The sequence below is a fragment of the Armigeres subalbatus genome, unplaced genomic scaffold (genome assembly GCF_024139115.2).
Source record: "Armigeres subalbatus isolate Guangzhou_Male unplaced genomic scaffold, GZ_Asu_2 Contig41, whole genome shotgun sequence".
Lineage (NCBI taxonomy): Eukaryota > Metazoa > Arthropoda > Insecta > Diptera > Culicidae > Armigeres > Armigeres subalbatus.
This window is the reverse complement of record NW_026943162.1, coordinates 228,511-248,342: the sequence shown is the minus strand read 5'-3', so window position 1 is coordinate 248,342 and position 19,832 is coordinate 228,511. Positions and strand designations below refer to the sequence as shown.

The 19,832-nt window shown below is 41.2% G+C and overlaps 1 protein-coding gene across 10 annotated transcripts in view; it reads right to left on the bottom strand.

The window, feature by feature from the left end:
• The window catches only part of LOC134204118 (interferon regulatory factor 2-binding protein 1-like), a 145,020-nt gene that overhangs the window by 80,216 nt on the left and 44,972 nt on the right, over positions 1-19,832 (bottom strand). For 2 of the 10 annotated variants that reach the window (XM_062678945.1, XM_062678948.1), the window contains 3 exons: positions 9,628-9,840; positions 8,785-9,290; positions 1,735-3,420 (listed from right to left, as the gene is read on the bottom strand). The exons of 7 other annotated variants lie outside the window; for them this stretch is intronic. In XM_062678945.1, coding sequence (XP_062534929.1) covers positions 3,280-3,420; positions 8,785-9,290; positions 9,628-9,840 — 860 coding nt within the window. In that variant the 3' untranslated portion in view covers positions 1,735-3,279. Of the gene's footprint in view, positions 1-1,734; positions 3,421-8,784; positions 9,291-9,627; positions 9,841-19,832 lie in introns of those variants that run through there. One more of the 10 variants, XM_062678950.1, reaches the window with a different exon arrangement.

Sequence of the window (19,832 nt, the reverse complement as noted above, 5' to 3'; positions counted from 1 at the left end):
TTCAAAGGAAAAAACGAACATAACCTGTTCGTTAAAATTGAATACGACAAAAACCTGCTCCAAACGTAACAACCTGAGCGCGTTGGGGTTTTGCTGGACACGGTTATGCCACCGACGGACTGTGTCACGGTTCTGTTAGCACCTCCAAACCGGTCCTCTGACTGGTTTGGTATTTTAGCAGCAACGGCTAGGATTGTGCACAACGCTACGAACTATTATGGACTGGAGTAGATATGGGTGACTATGAGGGATCAAGTGTTCCCATATTGAGACAACTATTTAAAAATAAAATAACCTAAATTTGTGATAAAATGGTGACATTTTTATCAGTGCAGTTTATTTCTTATATTTATATAAAGCCATACAAAAATGTGAAGTTGTATAAAGCTGTGAAAAAAATATAGCATTCGGTCATTGTTAGGAGATGTTTGTTTTGCGTGGCCACTAAAAAAATCTTTAGGACAGTGATTGGAAATGTCAAACAAATGTCATGAGATTGTCATTACTAATTTTCTAATAACATTCTCAAAATATATTTACAATTCGGATATTTTGATTAACATGTAACCCTTTAAGGATCCTACAACTTTGCCAAACAGATCATTGTTCTAATTACAAAGTGATAGGCATGGGAACGAAATTTAAAAAATGTCACGAAATGCCATGAGCAATGTCCTATTAGAAAGATTTAGGACCCTTTGAGGGCTTAATGTTTATATAAAACATACAGTTTGTTGTAAATAACTTGTGAAAAAAGTTATTACATATTAGTCCAATGACATATCGATATAACATTTCACGTCACTGGTCAAAACACACAAACTGTCCTGTAGAATAAATACGGTTGTCAATCCAAAAAATAACTCACCGCATAACGATCATTTGTCTTCAACTAATAAACGCAATAAACTTGCTTGGAAAATCACTCAGACTCGGTTTCTTAGCCACCACTGAAACAGGTCGCCTGTGCAAGAGTTTTTGTTGCCCAATAAAGTAGTTTTCTGATTGGACTTACATATTTTTGCACATTAGATGAACGGATAACTATTACATTATTTTTATTAGTATAGCGACACAAGTTATCAAAACTTTTTTGGACAATATTTGGAGCACTTGTTGCCAAATTACAGCTTACGATTTTCATTTGAAGCAACACATTATAGCTGCCTACCTTACGGCTTTTACAAACGATTTATAGTGGATAATGCACCAACCTTTCATGGGCTGAAACAGCATCCGCCACCAGAGCTAAGATTAGGAAAATTTGCCGTCCATAAAGTCCATTTTGTTTAAGACTTTTGATGGCTCAATGTTTAAATACGAGATTTGAACAATAATTGTAGTTCCTGACTACTTGGCGTAATAACCAATAGCAAACAAGCTGCCTGATGGAATAATTTTGGTTAAAGCTTCAATATATGAAGATTTACAACGATAAATGTGCTCAACCACAGCATATTAGGCTAATGCTTGAGCCATGCACCCTATATGAATCAAACGGAACGGAACTCAAGTTAATGCCTAAAAAGCCAAACGATTTCTGCAATAGATATCCACCAATGATAGCTCTGTGAAGTAAGATATTGACAAACAGCTGAAAGGATACGGCAAACACAGAACAGAATCGAACAGGACACTTCCCGGCACTGACCAGCATGCCGTTGTAGGTTAGTCATACACCACAAAAAAACTAAAGAAACCAAAAGGGAGCAATAAATAAAGGAACACAAAATGTTGTAAGACCAATAATTTTCATCTGTATTTACAAATCCGCTGCTTTCGGTTTAACATTGTTTTCTTCACTATCTTTTCTCTGTCCATTTAAAATTGTTAAATTAAAAAACAAATAATGTTCCACATTCTCGCTCTTTTTCGCATTAGTTCCTCTCGGCTATGTACAAGTAGTCTGTTTGAAATAAAAAGAAAGATAAACTATACCAATAGTCATAAATATATGGTTGTATTTTGCTCCTAAAGTAAGAATAAGAATAATAGGGTTTAAAAAATTAAATAAGTCAACTCTTAAAATAGAGTTATTTGATTTGTTTCACTTCTTGCGTTACAAAGTTTATTTCTCTTATGTTATTCCTTACACAAAACAAAAAAATGTTTTAAGTTGAACTATGCTACGCGAAATTCACCTTATGAACTGGCTTCTATATCCATATTATATGTTAGCAACAGTTTATTTTCTGGCTATTGTGTAAGGGTTTGTTTGTTTGTAGATTTTATTCAAGCGTGCCTCCTCGGGCACTATAAAATATAAAATTCTTAACTAATTAAAAAATCTTTCTGTAAAACAAACGTATCAATTGTAAGGGGATTACCTTCCTTATTGTTGTTTCTGACATATAAGTATGTATTTGTCTGTTTATTCTCTTAAATTAATTATTCACATAGTTTCGCGCTCCCAACGTTCACTGTAACTGTAATTGATTCTCACTAAGGATTCCGATCATCCTTATTGCATCAACATCGATGCAATTCTGCCAAAGGAATAAAAAGGAAAATTTAAAATGAATAGCGTGGTTTGTGTGATTTTAAATCCCGCTCCATGCGATTGATGGAGTTGCACGAGATATACCAAAATAGTTTAATTTCACCACGAAATAGCAATCATTATTTTACTCGCGTTTTTTTCTTGCTCCATCTTATTCTATTTTGATTATGTACAACAATTGATTTTTCTTTTTCTGTTATTGTATCCCAAAAATGGTATGCATACAAAAATTCTTCTTTCATCTTGCTGGCATTACCAACAATTTTGACAAAATCCCTCAGAGATTCTTTTCTTAAACCTATAAATTTTTGTAGAACTAGTCAAACTTTCGCTGCGAAAGTTGGACCATTCTCTAACGCCCCACAAACGACATGGGAAAAAATGTCCGTTTTTCACTCAAATTCTCTATGAGTTCCGGCATTGCCAAACTCCCAAACAATGGATTGTGCTGAAGGCTGATGAGCAGTGGAATAACTTGACGCAGCCACAACCAACTGACCATGCTGCTGCTGCTGTTGTTGCTGCTGAGGCTGTTGCTGCAGTGGTGGGGGTTGATGACGGTAGTACAGCTGCTGCTGAGACGGAGCAGCAGGACCGCAACCCCCCGCCACGTCCTGTTGGTAGATCTCGTTGCTGCTGCTGTTGTTATTGTTGTTGTTGTTGTTGTTGTGGCTATTGTTATAGTACAAGTAACGGTAGGAGGACGTCATCGACTCATCACCACTGGCAGCGGCAGAACTTCCAACATCGTGCCGATGATGCGCCTGGTGGTGGCGGCTCTACGTTTCGCGTTCCTTTTTCACCTTCAGCTCCTCGCCGAGGATGGTGGCGATTTCGCCCTGCATGAACGCCCACGGTATCGTCGAGTTGGCCAGCGGGCACTTCTCACCACTCGGACAGTACACCTCGGCGCCAGAGCCCTGCGGGGGAGGAAATAGAATTGCAGGATGAATAACTAAGTTTTATAGGTGATAAGACATGTATTAAAATTATAAAATTGTATAATTTCAATTTTCTGAAAAAAGGCTTATTATTATTAGGTACGTAAAGGACTTTTCTGGCCTTTCAACCCATTCCTCTAAATCGTATTTGTTTTTAATTTTGTTTTGGCAGAACCCTTTCTCTGAATAAGTATTTTACGTAATTAAAAATTAGTGTATGATACCAGAGGAGATGTCCTGAAAATCGGCAGTTTCCTTATGATCTCCTTGGATGCTCTTCCATTATTTTCATTTAAAATCAGTAAATTAGCGTACAGTTCATCAAAAACATCTGAACTTTTCCATGGAATCTTTCTTGAATTATCTGGATTACTTTGCTAATATTGAGGTGTTTATTTAAATATTTTAATACTCTTGAAATCTCAAGTTTAATTTCGGGATCCCTAAATTAAAAATTGTATCCTGGATCTCGAGCTTTCTGAATATCGGACCTAGGACCTTGAAATTTCGAAAGGTACCCACACTTTTTGCTTTTCTCGTATACAGTGTTGATCCGATTTTGTCACTCCCAGATTTTGTCTACCCGGGATTTTATCACGTTTCCGACCCGATTTTATCACATCCCGATTTAACACCAGAAATTTAAGAAAATTTTAGTCGTCCTCTTTTTTTTGTAAATGATACCGCAAAACAATGATTTTCATGAAATAAGTTCCGGACGAAATCCTGTAGGATTTCCTGAGTGAAATCGTGGAGGAACTTCCGAAATCCTGAGAAACTCCAGGATGAAATCCTGGAGGAACTTCCGTACGAAATCCTGGAGGAACTTCTAGACGAAATCCTGGAGGAGCTTCCAGATGAAATCTTGGAGGAACTTCTGGATAAAATCCTGGAGAAACTTAAGGACGAAATTCTGGAGGAACTTCCGGACGAAATCCTGGATGAACTTCCGGACGGAATCCTGAATAAACTTACGGACGAAATCGTGGAGGAACTTCCGAACGAAATGCTGTAGGAACTCTTGCAGGAACTTCCAGACGAAATCCTGGAGAACCTCGTGGAGGAATTTCCGGATAAAATTCTGGAGGAAATGGAGGAAATCATAGAAGAACTAACGGACGAAATAATAGAAGAACTACCGAACGAAATCCTGGAGAGCTGCTGGACAAAATCCTGGAAGAACTTTTGGCCGAAAGCCTGGAGGAACTTCCGGACGAAATCCTGGAGGTACTGGACGAAATCCTAGAGGGACTTCTGAACGAAATGTTGGAGGAACTTCCGGACGAAATCCTGAAGGAACTTCTGGACGAAATCCTGGAGGAACTTCCAGACGAAATCCTGAAGGAACTTCTGGACGAAATCCTGGAGGAAACGTTGGAGGATCTTCTGGGAGAAATGTTGGGGGTTCTTCCGGACAAAATTTAGGAGGAACTTCTGGACAAAATCTTGGAGGATCTTTCGGAAGAAATCCTGGAGGAACTTCCGGATGAAATCTTGGAGGAATTTCCAGATGAAATTCTGGAGGAATCTCCTGACGAAATCCTGGAGGAACTTCCGGACGAAATCCTGAAGGAACCTGTGCACGAAATCCGGGAGGAAATATTAGAGAATCTTCTGGGCGAAATGTTGGGGGTTCTTCCGGAGAAAGTCCTGGAGGAACTTCTGGACAAAATCTTGGAGGATCTTTCGGAAGAAATCCTGGAGCAAATTCCGGACGGCATCCAGGAGGAACTTCCGGACGAAATCGTGAAGGAACTTCCGGACAAAATCGCGAAGGAACTTCCGGACGAAACCCTGTAGGAAATCCTGGGTGAAATACTGGAAGAACTTCCGGACGAAATCCTGGAGGAACTTCTGTACGAAATCCTGGAGGAACTTCTGGACGAAACCATGGAGGAACTTTAAACGAAATCCTGGAGGAACCTCCACACGAAATCCTGTAGGAACTTCCACACGAAATCCTGGAGGAGCTTCCACACGAAATTCTAGAGGATCTTCCGAAAAAAATCCTGCAGGAACTCTTGGACGAAAACCTTTGAGCAACTTCCGGACGAAACCGTGGAGGAACTTCTGGACGAAATGTTGGAGGAGCTTCTGAACGAAAAGTTTGAGGAACTTCCGGACGAAATGTTGGATGAATTTCAGGACGAAATCCCGGACGACTTCCTGGAAGAACTTCCGGATGAAATTCTGCAGGAGCTTCTGGACGAAATCTTAAAGGAACTTCCGGACGAAATCCAGAAGACACTTTTGGACGAAATCCTGAGAAACTCCTGGAGGAACTTTCGGACGAATTCCTGGAGTAACTTCCGCAGGAATTCCTGGAGCGACTTTCGTACGAAATCCTGGAGGAACTGCTACACGAAATCCTGGAGAAAATTCCGGATAAAGTTTTGGAGGAACTACCAAAAAAATCCTTTAGGAACTTAGGGGCGAAAACCTGGAGGAACTTCTGGATGAAATCCTGGATGTACTTCTGGACTGTAGGAACTTCCGGACGAAATCCTGGAGGAACATCATGACGGAATCCTGAAAGAACTTAAGGACGACATCCTGGAGGAACTTCTGGACGAAATGTTGGAGGAACTGCCAGACGAGCTCTTAGTAGAACATCCGGATGACACCCTGGAGGAACTTCCAAACGGAATCCTGAATGAACTTACGGACGATATCGTGGAGAAACTTCCGAACGAAATCCTGTAGGAACTCTAGCAGGAACTTCCAGACGAAATCCTGGAGAACTTCCGAACAAAATTCTGGAGGAAATGGAGGAATTTATAGAAGAACTAACGGACGAAATCCTGGAGAAACTTGGAGGAACTTTCGGACGAAAAACTACAAAATCCTGGAGCGCTGCTGAAGAAAACCCTGGAAGAACTTTCGGATGAAAACCTGGAGGAACTTCCGGACGAAATCCTGAAGGAACTTCTGGACGAAATCCTGGAGGAACTTCCGGACGAAGTCCTGGAGGTACTTCTGGAAGAAATCCTAGAGGAACTCCTGGACGAAATATTGGAGGAACTTCCGGACGAAATCCTAAAGGAACATCTGGAAGAAATCCTGGAGGATCTTCTGGGAGAAATGTTGGGGGTTCTTCCGGACAAAATTTAGGAGGAACTTCTGGACAAAATCTTGGAGGATCTTTCGGAAGAAAACCTGGAGAAACTTCCGGACGACATCCAAGAGGAACTTCCGGACGAAATCGTGAAGGAACTTCCGGACGAAATCGTGGAGGAACTTCCGGACGAAATACTGGAAGAACTTCCGGACGAAATCCTGGAGGAACTTCTGTACGAAATCCTGGAGGAACTTCTGGACGAAATGGTGGAGGAACTTCTGGACGAAATCCTGGAGGAATTTTCGGAGGAATTTCTTGAGGGACTTCCAGACGACATCCTGGAGGAACTTCCGGACAAAATCCTGGAGGAACTTCCGGACGAAATCGTGGAGGAACTTTCGGACCAAATCCTGTAGGAACTTCTGGATGAATTCCTGGAGAAACTTCCGGACGAAACTCTGGAGGAACTTCTAGACGAATTCCTGGAGGAACTTCCGTACGAAACTTCCGGATCCTGGAGTCCTGGAGGAACTACCGAAAAAAATCCTGCAGGAGCTCTCGGACGAAAACCAGGAGCAACTTCTGGACGAAACCGTGGAGGAACTTCTGGACGAAATGTTTGAGGAACTTCCGGACGAAATGTTGGAGGAATTTCAGGACGAAATACCGGAAGAACTCCCGGACGACATTCTGGATGAATTTCCGGACGAAATTCTGGAGGAACTTCCGGACGAAATCCTGAAGGAACTTCCGGATGAAATCGTTGAGGAAGTTCCGCATGAAATCCTGCAGGAGCTTCTGGACGAAATCTTGAAGGAACTTCCGGACGAAATCCTGAAGCAACTTCTGGACGAAATCCTGGAGGAACTTGTGGACGAAATATTGGAGGATCTTCTGGGCGAAATGTTGGAGGATCTTCCGGACGAAATCGTGGAGGAACATCCGGACGAAATGCTGCAGGAACTTCTAAACAAAATCTTGAAGGAACTTTCGGAAGAATCCTGGCGGAACTTCCGGAGAAGTTCCTGATGGAACTTCCGGACGCCATCCTGGAAGAACTTCCGGACGAAACTCTGGAGGAACTTCCGTACGAAATCTTGGAGGAGCTTCCACACGAAATCCTGGAGGAACTTTCGGATCAAGTCTTGGGGAACTATCGAAAAAAAATCCTGCAGGAACTTTGTGACGAAAACCTGGAGCAACTTCTGTACAAAATGTTGGAGGAACTTCCGGACGAATAGTTGGAGGAACTTCCAGACGACATCCTGGAGGAATTTCTGGACGAAATTATGGAGAAACTTCCGGACGAAATCCTAAAGGAACTTACGGACAAAATCGTTGAGGTTCCGGATGAAATCCTGAAGGAACATCTGGACGAAATCTTGGAGGAACACCTGGATGAAATCTTGGAAGAACTTTCAGGCGATATCCTGGAGGAACTTGCGCATGAAATCCTGGAGGAACTTCCGGAGAAATTCCCGGATAAACTTCCGAAGGAGTTCCTGGAAGAACTTATAGACAATATTCTGGAGGATCTTCCGGACGAAATCTTGGGGGAACTTCCGGACAAAATTCTGAGGTACCTACGGACGAAATCCTGGAGGAATTTCCGGACGAAATGCTGGAGAAATTTCATAAATAAATCCTGGAGAAATTTTCGTAGGAACTCCTGGATGAACTTCCGAAGGAATTTTGGAGGAACGTGAGGACAAAATTCTGGAGGAACTTTAGAATGAAAACTTGAAAGACTTTCGGACAAAATCCTGGAGAAACTTCCGAAAAAATATCTGGAGGAATGTCCAGGAAGACGTAAAAAAATAAATTCGTTGAGGTACTTCTAAAGAAGTTCCAGATAATTTTTGACGCTTGAAATTAGTCCACGCCGCCACCAGTAAAATTTAAATCAGCGCGCAGGTCTATTTCCGTTGATGTGCTTCTCATTCCACCAGTAAATTAAAGGGTTGTTAGTCTTTGAAGCTGTGTTAACATCCTTTGGACTTTTACCTCAAAACGTTTAATCCTAACAACAAGAATACCTTTGAACTATAATATTCGGCATTCTATTAATTACTTACAAACAAATCTCACAAACAGACATTTTCGCAATTTGCACATAAAAGACATTCCGTTAAAATTTAAGTTTGGATCGGAAAGTATCCGTATACGATACGATACGTACATAGAACTCGAAAATGGATCCTAGTTGTAATTGCAACACTATAGTTATCTCAGAATCTTGATATACGATAAGAGATATTTGTTGCACCAACGAAGAATAAACGTACCTGTCGTTTGATGCTCTCGCGGCTGCAGGGGAAGCAGAACTTGTGATGCCCGACGGAGGGGCACTGCACGAAGTGCGTGTCTTCCAACCGTTCCTGGCAGAGGGTACATTTGAGTGTCGGATTCGGTGCGGGAGCGGGGGCAGGTCCACCGGGTGCGCTGTTCGGTGCGGGACCATTGATACCTGGTGGTGCTCCGGGTCCTACTGGGCCAGGTCCGACGGGACCTCCGGGTCCGCCGGAACCGGGCGCGCCCGCTGGTCCGGCGACGCCGTCCGATGGAGGTTGCGAACCGGGCTGTGATTGTTGGGGCTGACCGGGTGGACCTTGAGCTATGGAAGGTTGTCCGAGGGGTCCGAGCGTGACTGGTGGTGTGCCAGCGTTACCGTTGGGACCGCTACCGTTCGGTGTGGTGGCACCGCCAGAGTTCGATTGCGCTGCCTCGGTTGATGTGACTGTTGTACTGGATACGTGCCGCGAACCGGACGACCGTCTACCACTGGACGAACCTGTAACGGAACGGAGACGTTGAGTTACCGTCGAATGTTTGTCGAAGAAGATTCGTACGAGCAACAGAATGAGGTACAGAAAATCATGCAAGGCGAGAATTCATGCAACAATAAGAAAGCATGGAGGGTTTTTGTGTTGGTGCGTGATAGCTGACGGAATGAACATAAATATGTTAGTTCATTTATATAATTTAATTTACTATTCATGATACTAGACTAGGTTGAATAACCTTAAGTAATTAGCGACATTTGTTTTGCTCTATGATATCTGTAATATTGCTACGACGAAGATGCGATGATTGTTGATGAGCTAGAGTCGAGGGAGAAAACCACCTACCGGAACTGTTGGGCGAATGTTGGGAGCCTCGGGAAGCCGTTCGTGGTGGTGGCGGTCCCGGTGGGCTGGGGCCGTTGCGTGGGCTACCAGGTGGCAGCGTTTCGGTGATCGACATTAGATTGGCCATGGGGCTCTGAAGGGGAGCCACCGATGGGGTTGGTGGTGTAGAATCGCCCATCGAAACTGGCGGAATCGGTATCACGGTCGGGTACACTGCAATTAGACACGACGACAAAGAAAGAAAAATGATACAAACGTGTCGGTTGTTGCGCTACACTACGGCGCAAATCATTTGCGGATTAGGAGGTTACGAATCGAAAGTTTAATCTCACTCAGTGTACAAACAGTGCGATTATTCAGCAACGGGAACAAAGTCGCTAAACCGTTAGGAGCACGTAACCCTGCATGCAGGGAGTCGTTGAGGTGTATTTAATCAACAGTGTTCCAAACATAGACATGCTGGCATCAGTCGGTCGCGGATACAATAGAAGGAGCGTTATCAGCCGCAATGTCTACCTTTGCCACGCTGATAAGTGATAAGCGTGTAGCAGCATACTGAACAACATCGACGAACAACTGCCGGCCGATAGTGAAAGATGACCGAGCAGAAGGAAAGTTCGCTCTGCAGGCTTTAGACGTAGAAATAATCGTCGAGTGAGATAAGCTCGGGGCATTCCATTGGCTGTTGATAGTACGTATTTACTCAGAACACAACGCTCCACATACGCCATATGCCATATAATGAGTGTCATTATCGCAGTTCGGGGCTATCAGTGCAGTGGTACGAAGCAATGGCAGTAAAACACTAGTTCACGAAAAAATATAATCAAAAGAGAGAAGTAGTAATCTTGAAATCAAGCCAAAATCAGTGGAATAAGAGCAGTAGTATGAGATTTCTTCTAGACTTAAACATAAAAACAACTCCAATTTAAAGTTTATTTTATACAATTGATAGTGTAAAAGTTTGGATAAAAAATTGCTTGAGATATGACAATGTAAAAGCATTATCCCTGTACATACTACCAACAAACATTTTCTAAGCACATTATTTTATTGAAAATGGAAAAAATATATTTTTGAAGCAATTATTACACTAGTTGGTAGCTTGAACACGCTGAAAACTAGTGTAATAATTTTCCATAACCACCATTCGGTCAATAGTAGGCACTGTGTGAACAGCTGAAATGAGCAGAAAAAAACAGCGTGGCGAGATCATGTGTCGGAACGTGGCCGAGTTGGTTTTGAATTTTGTTTTGCTTCGCACGATAACTTTGTGTACACACGTAATTTAGCATCAGCAGCAGCACGGAGGAACTCTGCTGACGACTCACTCCTATTGCTCGGAATTACGTCATAGTTAGTTGGTAGGAATGCGCAACCGAGGGGAAGAAAGAGGGTTCGCAAACAGTGCCTTATTTGATTTATACTTTTTTTGCCTCTGTGTGCTTGCAGACTTGTTTGCACGTGACAACTATTATCGGAATGAAGACCAACTGCGTCGTTGCACTGAATTGATATTGACCTTGATCGTTTGGCTACGATTTACAATCAGCAAGGTCAATAAACCTGCAAGTGGAGGCAATTGCGGTTCGGGCGAATGAAGTTCAATGATTGTCAGCGGGTTTTGTAGATAACTCTTTCTTGCAGAGATAGCTATAAATGTACGTACTTGTAATGTTTTCGTCACATAATATTTCCCACAGATTTTTCCCTATGTTTTATATAACCGGAGATATTCGCAGGATTTCATCAACGATAATAAAAATTCAGCCCCAGTTGGAGGGAAGCAAAATCCATCAAAAGTTCCATCATTCATAGTTGTTACAATGTGAATGTTAACAAATATTTACTGATCCATGTTTGCACCAAGCTGCTTTTTGAATGTAAAATTTTGTTCGTAAAAGATAAACAGAAATAATTTCTTATCAATTCATGCGTATGTACATTTGCTAAATATCCACAGTTATGAGGTTGCGGGATATCCGACACGAATTGTGATCAGAGTTGAACAATATCAACAGCGTAGGCTGATATGTGACTTCCTTCATTTATCACATATCAGTAGAAGTAATCAGCTATCAACTCTGCACTGATATTGCACACTGCTCTGTCAGTCAGACATAATGACTGATAGTGAACCAATCTCTATCACTGATAGCCGAGCTACTTGCCAATTTAATAAACTATGCCGGAGGTATCACTACATCGGAAAGAGAAATCTGAAATAGAACCAGAGCGCAGACGGGAATATCTGGAGTTATCAAATGAAACTAATATTTTACATGCTTTTATGAAACATCCCAAAATTTGAGATGTAACACGAGAACACTCCACGCACTGTCCGCCTCAGTCTCTCATGATTATGGACCATTTCAACGATTAGTTTGCCTTCTAGCTGAAATTTCTCGAATGGCTACACTCGTTGAAATGGTTCGCAGCCTGAGTATTTTGAACATGGATGGATGATGATTTTATTTAGTTATAAATGAGCGGCACGGATTTTGCATTCCCCCTAACAAATTAGTACTAAGTATAAGTTTTGCCTCCATCAATTTTATAGTAAAAGAACTTTACCTTTACTTTACTTTTATCACAGGAATATATAGGCAGGCATCCACTTTCTGATCTCTGTCAGTGACAGCCGCATGTATCAATATCAGTGTGAACTGATAGAGCATTGCATTGATCACTGATTGCTAGGATAAAAAAAGATTGTGCTGCTAACAGTGCTATCGATATCACCTAAATTTCTGTAGTGATGGTGATATTAAGCAACTCTGATTGTGATCAATTGAATCTGTTAATCAAACTCTTGGATAGATAAATGGGATTTTTTTGTTAGCGCTTGGTGCATCTCGGTAAAACCCCATCCATTAATTTAACATTTATTAGAGTGATTATGCATTACAGCCACAAATCGTCTATCTTGAAAACTACATCCTATTTCCAGTATTTTTTTAGGCCGAGTATTTCAATCTTTCCCCCACTTCCTTTATTTTTGCCTTTCTCGTACTCTAAGTGTACCGAAAGGCTGTGTGTTCACTCCAAAAACAAACATTTTAGAGGCTATCTATATACCACGTGGACAACTTCGGTGGAGGGAGGGTATGGAAAATGTCCATGATTCATTCAAATTTTTGAAAATTTATATGAGCAATTGTCCACGCGGGGAAGGGGGATATCTAAAACTGACAAAAACATGTCCACGTGGTATATGGACAGACCCTTACCGGAGACCCATCCAGCTTTCCGCGAGCGGTAATAGCCGCCAACTTGTCTGTGGGTTAGTCTCTGATTTGACGTTTTTGGAGGGCGCAGTATAGCCATTCATCAAGTTGCTTAAACATTAGCTGTCCATTAAAAAAATCGTTCTCCACTGTCTTGAATTTGAAAATAGAAGCTAAATAAAATTTCCATGAGCGGCTCCGAACCTAGTGTTAACTAGACCTGTGCACCGCCGCCGCCGACGATTTTCTCACGCCGCCGCCATCATATATTTCCAGCCAAATTTATATGACAATATTCTTTTTTACAATTATACAGCATCAATTCTCATTTCCAATAAAGTTTAGATACAACAAAATTGAAAGCTGATGAAGAATTCATTTAATTAAAAATAGGATATTTCAACTGAAAAATTAGCTTATTTAGCCTGAATTGTACGTTGGGGAACCACTCAAACGACTACTCAAACAAAATAATATTTTTTAAAGCAAAATACACCTGACATTTAATAATTTAGAAAATAAGGAAATGGTTCTTCAGGAATTCAAGAAATTGCTCCTAGATCTTCTTCGGCATGAGCCTCTAAAATAAACGAAAGATTAAAAAAAACTTCGGCAGTACGTACTAGAATATTTTGGTATGAAAATATTTCAGAATTCCATTTTAAAATGGGAGAACGGGAGAAAAGGTCGAAAAGGACGATACGTCAAAAAGGACAAAAGGTCGAAAGGGACAAAAGGTCTATCAAGAACAAGTAGGATGTGTTCCAAAATAATTTATGAAATGCATTTAATTTCAAGCAGAAATAACGCACTCATCTAATCAATCAAACTTGAAATATGAGCAATTTTCAAAGAAGGAGTAATTACTATAAGACAATATTAGAAATATCTAGATAGTTCTGTAAGAGATGAAAAAGATTTTTAATAAGGAATGAATAAAGCTTATATTTCGCAATACAGAGTTGTCCTATACAGTTGGCAAAAAAATGCTCTTTTATTTTACACTATTTTTAACAATTAAATGAAATTCATCCAATGAGTGCCAATAATACATAAATATCTAGGTTTTCTGAATGTTACTCGAACTGTCAAAATAGTGCACGCCGACGCCACGCAGGCGCAGACGAATTGAAAATACACCGCCGTATAATACACGCCGGTGTATTTGATCGAAGTGACATTTAGAAAACTTAAACATCCGTCTATTAGTTGTACTTATTGAATGAATTTCATTTTATTTTTTCAAAAATGTAAAAACAAAAGAGCAGAGTTTTTACCAACTGTGTAGGGCAACTCTGGTGCGAGATTGATTCTCTTCGTTTCAGTTTCTTGTCAATTTCAAACTTATGTCCCTTTCGACCTTTTGTCCGTCGTCGAACCGTTCTGTCCTTTCGACCTTTGGTCCTGTTCGACGTTTTGTCCTTTCGACCTTTTGTCCCGTTCGACGTTTTGTCCTTTCGACCTTTTGTCCCTTTCTACCTTTTGTCCTTTTCGACCATTAGTCCCTTCGACGTTTTGTCTTTCGACCTTTTGTCCCTAATCCCACGTAAGGGACACGTGCCACAGCCTTATATGTGTAAGGACATAAACGGGAACCTTCTTACGAACGAGCGTGACGTGAATCAAAGGTGGCGGCAGCACTACGAAGAACACCTGAATGGCGATGTGACAGACGAAGATGACGGTATGGTGATGGACCTGGGAGAACGCGCGCAGGACATAATTTTACCGGCTCCGGATCTCCAGGAAATCCAGGAGGAGATTAGCCGGCTGAAGAACAACAAAGCCCCTGGGGTTGACCAACTACCAGGAGCGCTATTTAAACACGGTGGTGAGGCAATGGCTAGAGCGCTGCATTGGGTCATTGCTAAGATTTGGGAGGTGGAAGTTTTTCCGCAGGAGTGGATGGAAGGTGTCGTGTGTCCCATCTACAAAAAGGGCGATAAGCTGGATTGTAGAAACTACCGCGCAATTACATTGGTACTAGGTACAAGGTACTCTCCCAAATTTTATGCCGTCGACTAGCACCAATTGCAAGGCAGTTCGTGGGGCAGTACCAGGCGGGTTTTATGGGCGAACGCTCCACCACGGACCAGGTGTTCGCCATTCGCCAAGTACTGCAGAAATGCCGCGAATACAATGTGCCCACACATCATCTATTTATCGACTTCAAAGCCGCATATGATACAATCGATCGGGACCAGCTAAGGCAGCTAATGCACGAACACGGATTTCCGGATAAACTGACACGGTTGATCAAAACGACGATGGATCGGGTGATGTGCGTAATTCGAGTTTCAGGGGCATTCTCGAGTCCCTTCGAAACCCGCAGAGGGTTACGGCAAGGTGATGGTATTTCGTGTCTGCTATTCAACATCGCTTTGGAAGGGGTGATACGAAGAGCAGAGATTAACACGAGTGGTACAATTTTCGATAAGTCCGTTCTTGGAGAAATTCTGGAGTGGTTTCCGTAAAAATTTACAGGGTGAATCTTGGAGGAATTTGCGTAGGAGTGCCTAAATATCCGGATAAATAGATTCCAGAATAATTTATTTGTAAACGACATTTCAGGACAATGCTTGGAGGAGTTCAGGGCTGGGAAATTCTGGAAGATCTAGTTTGGCAATTTAATATCCATAAGAAATTCTTCGAGAAGGAAGAATTCCGGAAGGAGGGTTTAGAGAAATTCCATATGAATTACGGGAGGAATTCAGAAAAATATCTGAAAAGTCCTCGTGGTAAAGTGTTCTTGTAGTAGCTTTAGAAGGAACTCCAGAGAGAATTTTTGGATAAATTCTATGGATAATTATTTACAAAGTTACAGGACTTCTCGGATATTTCCTGAGCAAACATCCAGAATCATTCATATGGGAACTTCCTGGAGTAGCATTTAGCGCCCTATCTTCGCCAGCAAAATATGTATCTTTAGTAACGACAGCGACAGTCTTCTTAGTTTATTGCCTCAATTACTTGAACGGCTGTTTATTTCAAAGTTTGTTTTTAGTTAAATAGAGCACACAAGCAAACTGATGACAGGTCCTGGGTGTTAAACTATTTTTACTGCTGTTGAAATGCTTGTTTACAAATCAAATCGAAAAGTTCCTCAAAAACCTTTTGTGTACAATGAGAAAACTGCAAGTAAGTGAACTAGAATAATGTTATATCGATGCCATTTGCTTTTTCGATTCTTATGGGCAAATATTTTTCCTTTCTTTACCTCATAACATCAGAACGCTTATTTTTGGCACGCGAGTTTCCGTAAAGTAGTTGACGACTTTGATAATTGCAGCAACTGATTGATCATGTGAATCTGAAATCTTGCTGACCTACTAATCAAATATTTCAAGCACGTAAATTCAAGTTCCACTAACCCTAGAGCGATAGAGAGCTATGATAGTTAGGTGTATAAAAATGATTGTGGCCCTTCTTAACCTAGCGGTAAGACGCGCGGCTATAAAGCAAGAACATGCTGAGGGTGGCTTGGTTCGATTTCCCGGATTGGTCCCATATTGGATAATTCCCGGTGTCGGTCTAGACAATTTTCGGATTGGAAATTGTCTCGATTTCCCCTGGACATAAAAGTATCATCGTGTTAGCCTCATGATATACGAATGCGAAAATGGTACCTTGGCTTAGAAACATCGCAGTTATTAACTGTGGAAGTGCGACGATCTCCCAGTGGGGATGTAATGCCAATAAGAAGAAGAAGAATTTAAAGTGATCCTTACGAGTAATTTTTCACACATTTATTTTACATACAAAACTCCTCCTCCATACATACAGAACTCCGGCCCTCCTTAGCCGTGTGGTAAGACGCACGGCTACAAAGCAAGACCATGCTGAGGGTGGCTGGGTTCGATTCCCTGTGCCGGTCTAGGCAATTTTCGGATTGGAAATTGTCTCGACTTCCCTGGGCATAAAAGTATCATCGTGCTAGCCTCATGATATACGAATGCAAAAATGGTAACTTGGCTTAGAAACCTCGCTGTTAATAACTGTGGAAGTGCTTAATGAACACTAAGGTGCGAGGCGGCTCTGTCCCAGTGTGGGGATGTAATGCCAATAAGTAGAAGAAAAAGAAGACAAAACTACATACAAAAATGGAGAAAGCACGATGAATTTTGCTAAACATTGTCTTCTAAACACAAACTTCCGTCTCTACACAAAACAAATGGTGAAGATCAGTGCAACAGAAAAAAAAAGTTATCCTAAAAATGGGGTGGCCCTGTTAATGTGGGAAGGAGTGTAGGGGTGGCTTTTTGAAAATAAATATTTGTATGTTAAGTAGATATCAGTTGCATATGTTTTGTGCCAGGCCATCTAAACATTCCAAGAATTGGAGTACAGGTCCTGAGGTCAATCCGCATAACGAAAGATCTATTTGCTACTTTAAGAAATGGAGCATGCTCTTAGTTATCATTTGAATCAAATAGGATTTGTTCTCTTATTTAATTTATTCAAATAATTCTATGGATCACAAAGTGCATGAACCATCTGTGGGAATATCTAACAGTCATTGAGGCGTATACTCCAGGAAATACTTGGATGACCTGACACATAATTTGGAATGGATTTGGATCAAAATGGATTGAAAATGGCATACAATATTTTGAAACGAGAAAACTGTACTGTTTGGGTACGCGTGTAGACCTTAAGCCATGTACTCCAGGGAATTTTTCAATGACTTGGTACTGAACAGTGTTTGAAGGCGTATTCAGTTTGGTTCTATGGATCAAAAATTGCATGAACTACTTTTGGAAAGAAATTCGTTTCACTGCTTGGGTCTCCACTGCTTGCCTGGCTATCGTAAAGTTGAAGAAGTTGCTCGTGTTCACATCCAACGATTTGAATGAAGATGAAATCCAATATAGAGGAGTGTTGGACCCCGTCGTTCACCTTATCCTGCATATCAAAGCGCCGTTGCGTTTGTGGGTCGACATCATTAGCGAAATAGAAGTTGTTTACATGCTTCACAGTAGTTGGCTGCCAGAGCTTGTTAACTGCGAGGTTTTTAAGCCGAGTTATCATTTTTGCATTCGTATATCATGAGGCTAACTCGATGATACATTTATGCCCAGGGAAGTCGAAAAAATGTCCAACCCGAAAATGTCCTAAACCAAACCATTCACTTTCAGCATGGTCTTGCCTTGTAGCCGCGCATCTTACCGCACGGCTAAGGAAGGCCCCAATACATGATCTACCGGGCGGAATTCTGCCTGCTGCCGTCGACGAGTCGTGTCTATCTTCTCCTGTATTCGATTTAGGATAACTTTGATGTTGATGATTGCACCAACAGGCGAATGTCACCGGTTGTTGCGGCTTTTCCCTCTTTGTCGACCAGGCTGCGCTCGCTAGCCCCGTCTGTAGCAGCATTTTACTTCCATTTCTAGAGCCGAATTCTATTAACGGACCTTGTGGCTAGTTTCGATGAAGGCTGAATGCCTTCAATGGCTGATGGCCATCCTTTGCTCTTCAGCAGTCTCCTTCCGGAACATTCGCCGCTCAAGGACCAAGTTCTTCAACGAACGATCTTGAACAGTAGGATCTTCTAGTCGGCGTTCTAGTTGCTGAATCCAAGGAATATGTTGCCGGATCTTACCAGTTAGAACGTGATGATCAGACGCGTGTTAGCGCAGTGTTCAATCCGGACATCATTTTGGTCTCAAATTTGGGCTGATGCAGATGTGGTCACTTTGTTTTTTAGTATGTCCATCATAAAAGCCCCGTGCGACTTTGTGCACTGGTTTATGGTTTTACATAATTAGTGGATCTTCCCTAATCCGTGTTTTGAATCTGGCAATAATTACACTATACGACAAAATCAGAGTTTGTATTCGCGATACTCATGTATTGCATTTGTAGTTTTGGTTACTGGCGTTTGTTGTTTGATTGGAAAAAATCCGAGATTATTTGGTCACAAAGTAGGAAGGGGATCATCGATTTCACGGCGTTGAAGACACTTGCATGTTTGCATGACTGCATGTCCAGCTAAGTTAAAATACTAAGTTATTAAGATAATCTAAGTTATTACGATATCTGAATGTCACCATGAGTATTTTTCAGGCAGAAATGGGCCTCCCAGGTGAAACGCATGATACATTTGTGCGTTGATTCATCTTGTGACTAAACTTTTTACGCAAATTTAATCTCATCCGTTTTATTAAATGAATGAACAAGTATGCAAGCATTTATGTGGAACTTGGATTATGGCAAACCTGAATCTAATTGCATGTTGGGAAGTACATGTTCTTGGTTAACATGCTGGAGTACGGATGCTGTCATTTCAAATGTTGAAAATTTCTATTTACCAAATTCAATATGAGTAAAATTGACCGATTAAGAAGAATTTCAAAACGAAAATAAACCCAGCATTTCGTTTTCCTCTGAGTCATTCTTGCTTGAAAAACTTTTATGATGACATTTAGATATTGTAATATCTTAGATTATCGTAATAGCATAGTATTTAAAAAGTATTTTAACTTATCTGAACATCTGAACTTATCTTCAACGCCTTCAAAGCGATGATTGTGATAATCTCGGAATTTTCCCAATCAAACAACCAACGCCAGTAGCCAGTCGATCTTAGAGATCCAGAACTACAAATGCAACACATGAGCATCGCAAAACAAATTTACTGTCGACCAGTGTTAAATTCTTTCAATAATTGCAGGGTGACCACTATTCAAAACTCCCACATTTTTCCCGACATTCTCCTGACATTTTTAAAAAAATTCCCGATGTAATTTTGAAGATTAAAAATAGAAATTTATGTTCATATGTCGGAAAAGATCGTGCTTGATCATATTTTATTTTAAAATAGTTTTTTTTTATTTAGCATTCCCGTTAAAATGTTATCTTGTTTTATTGTTTTAGTCAATGCTTTGATTTACTTCAGGTCCCTCTACCACGGTCACATTGTCAGCCACAGGGAAATCCTGACCCAACGAATGCCTTCCGCAATATTCAACTCTGTGGTAC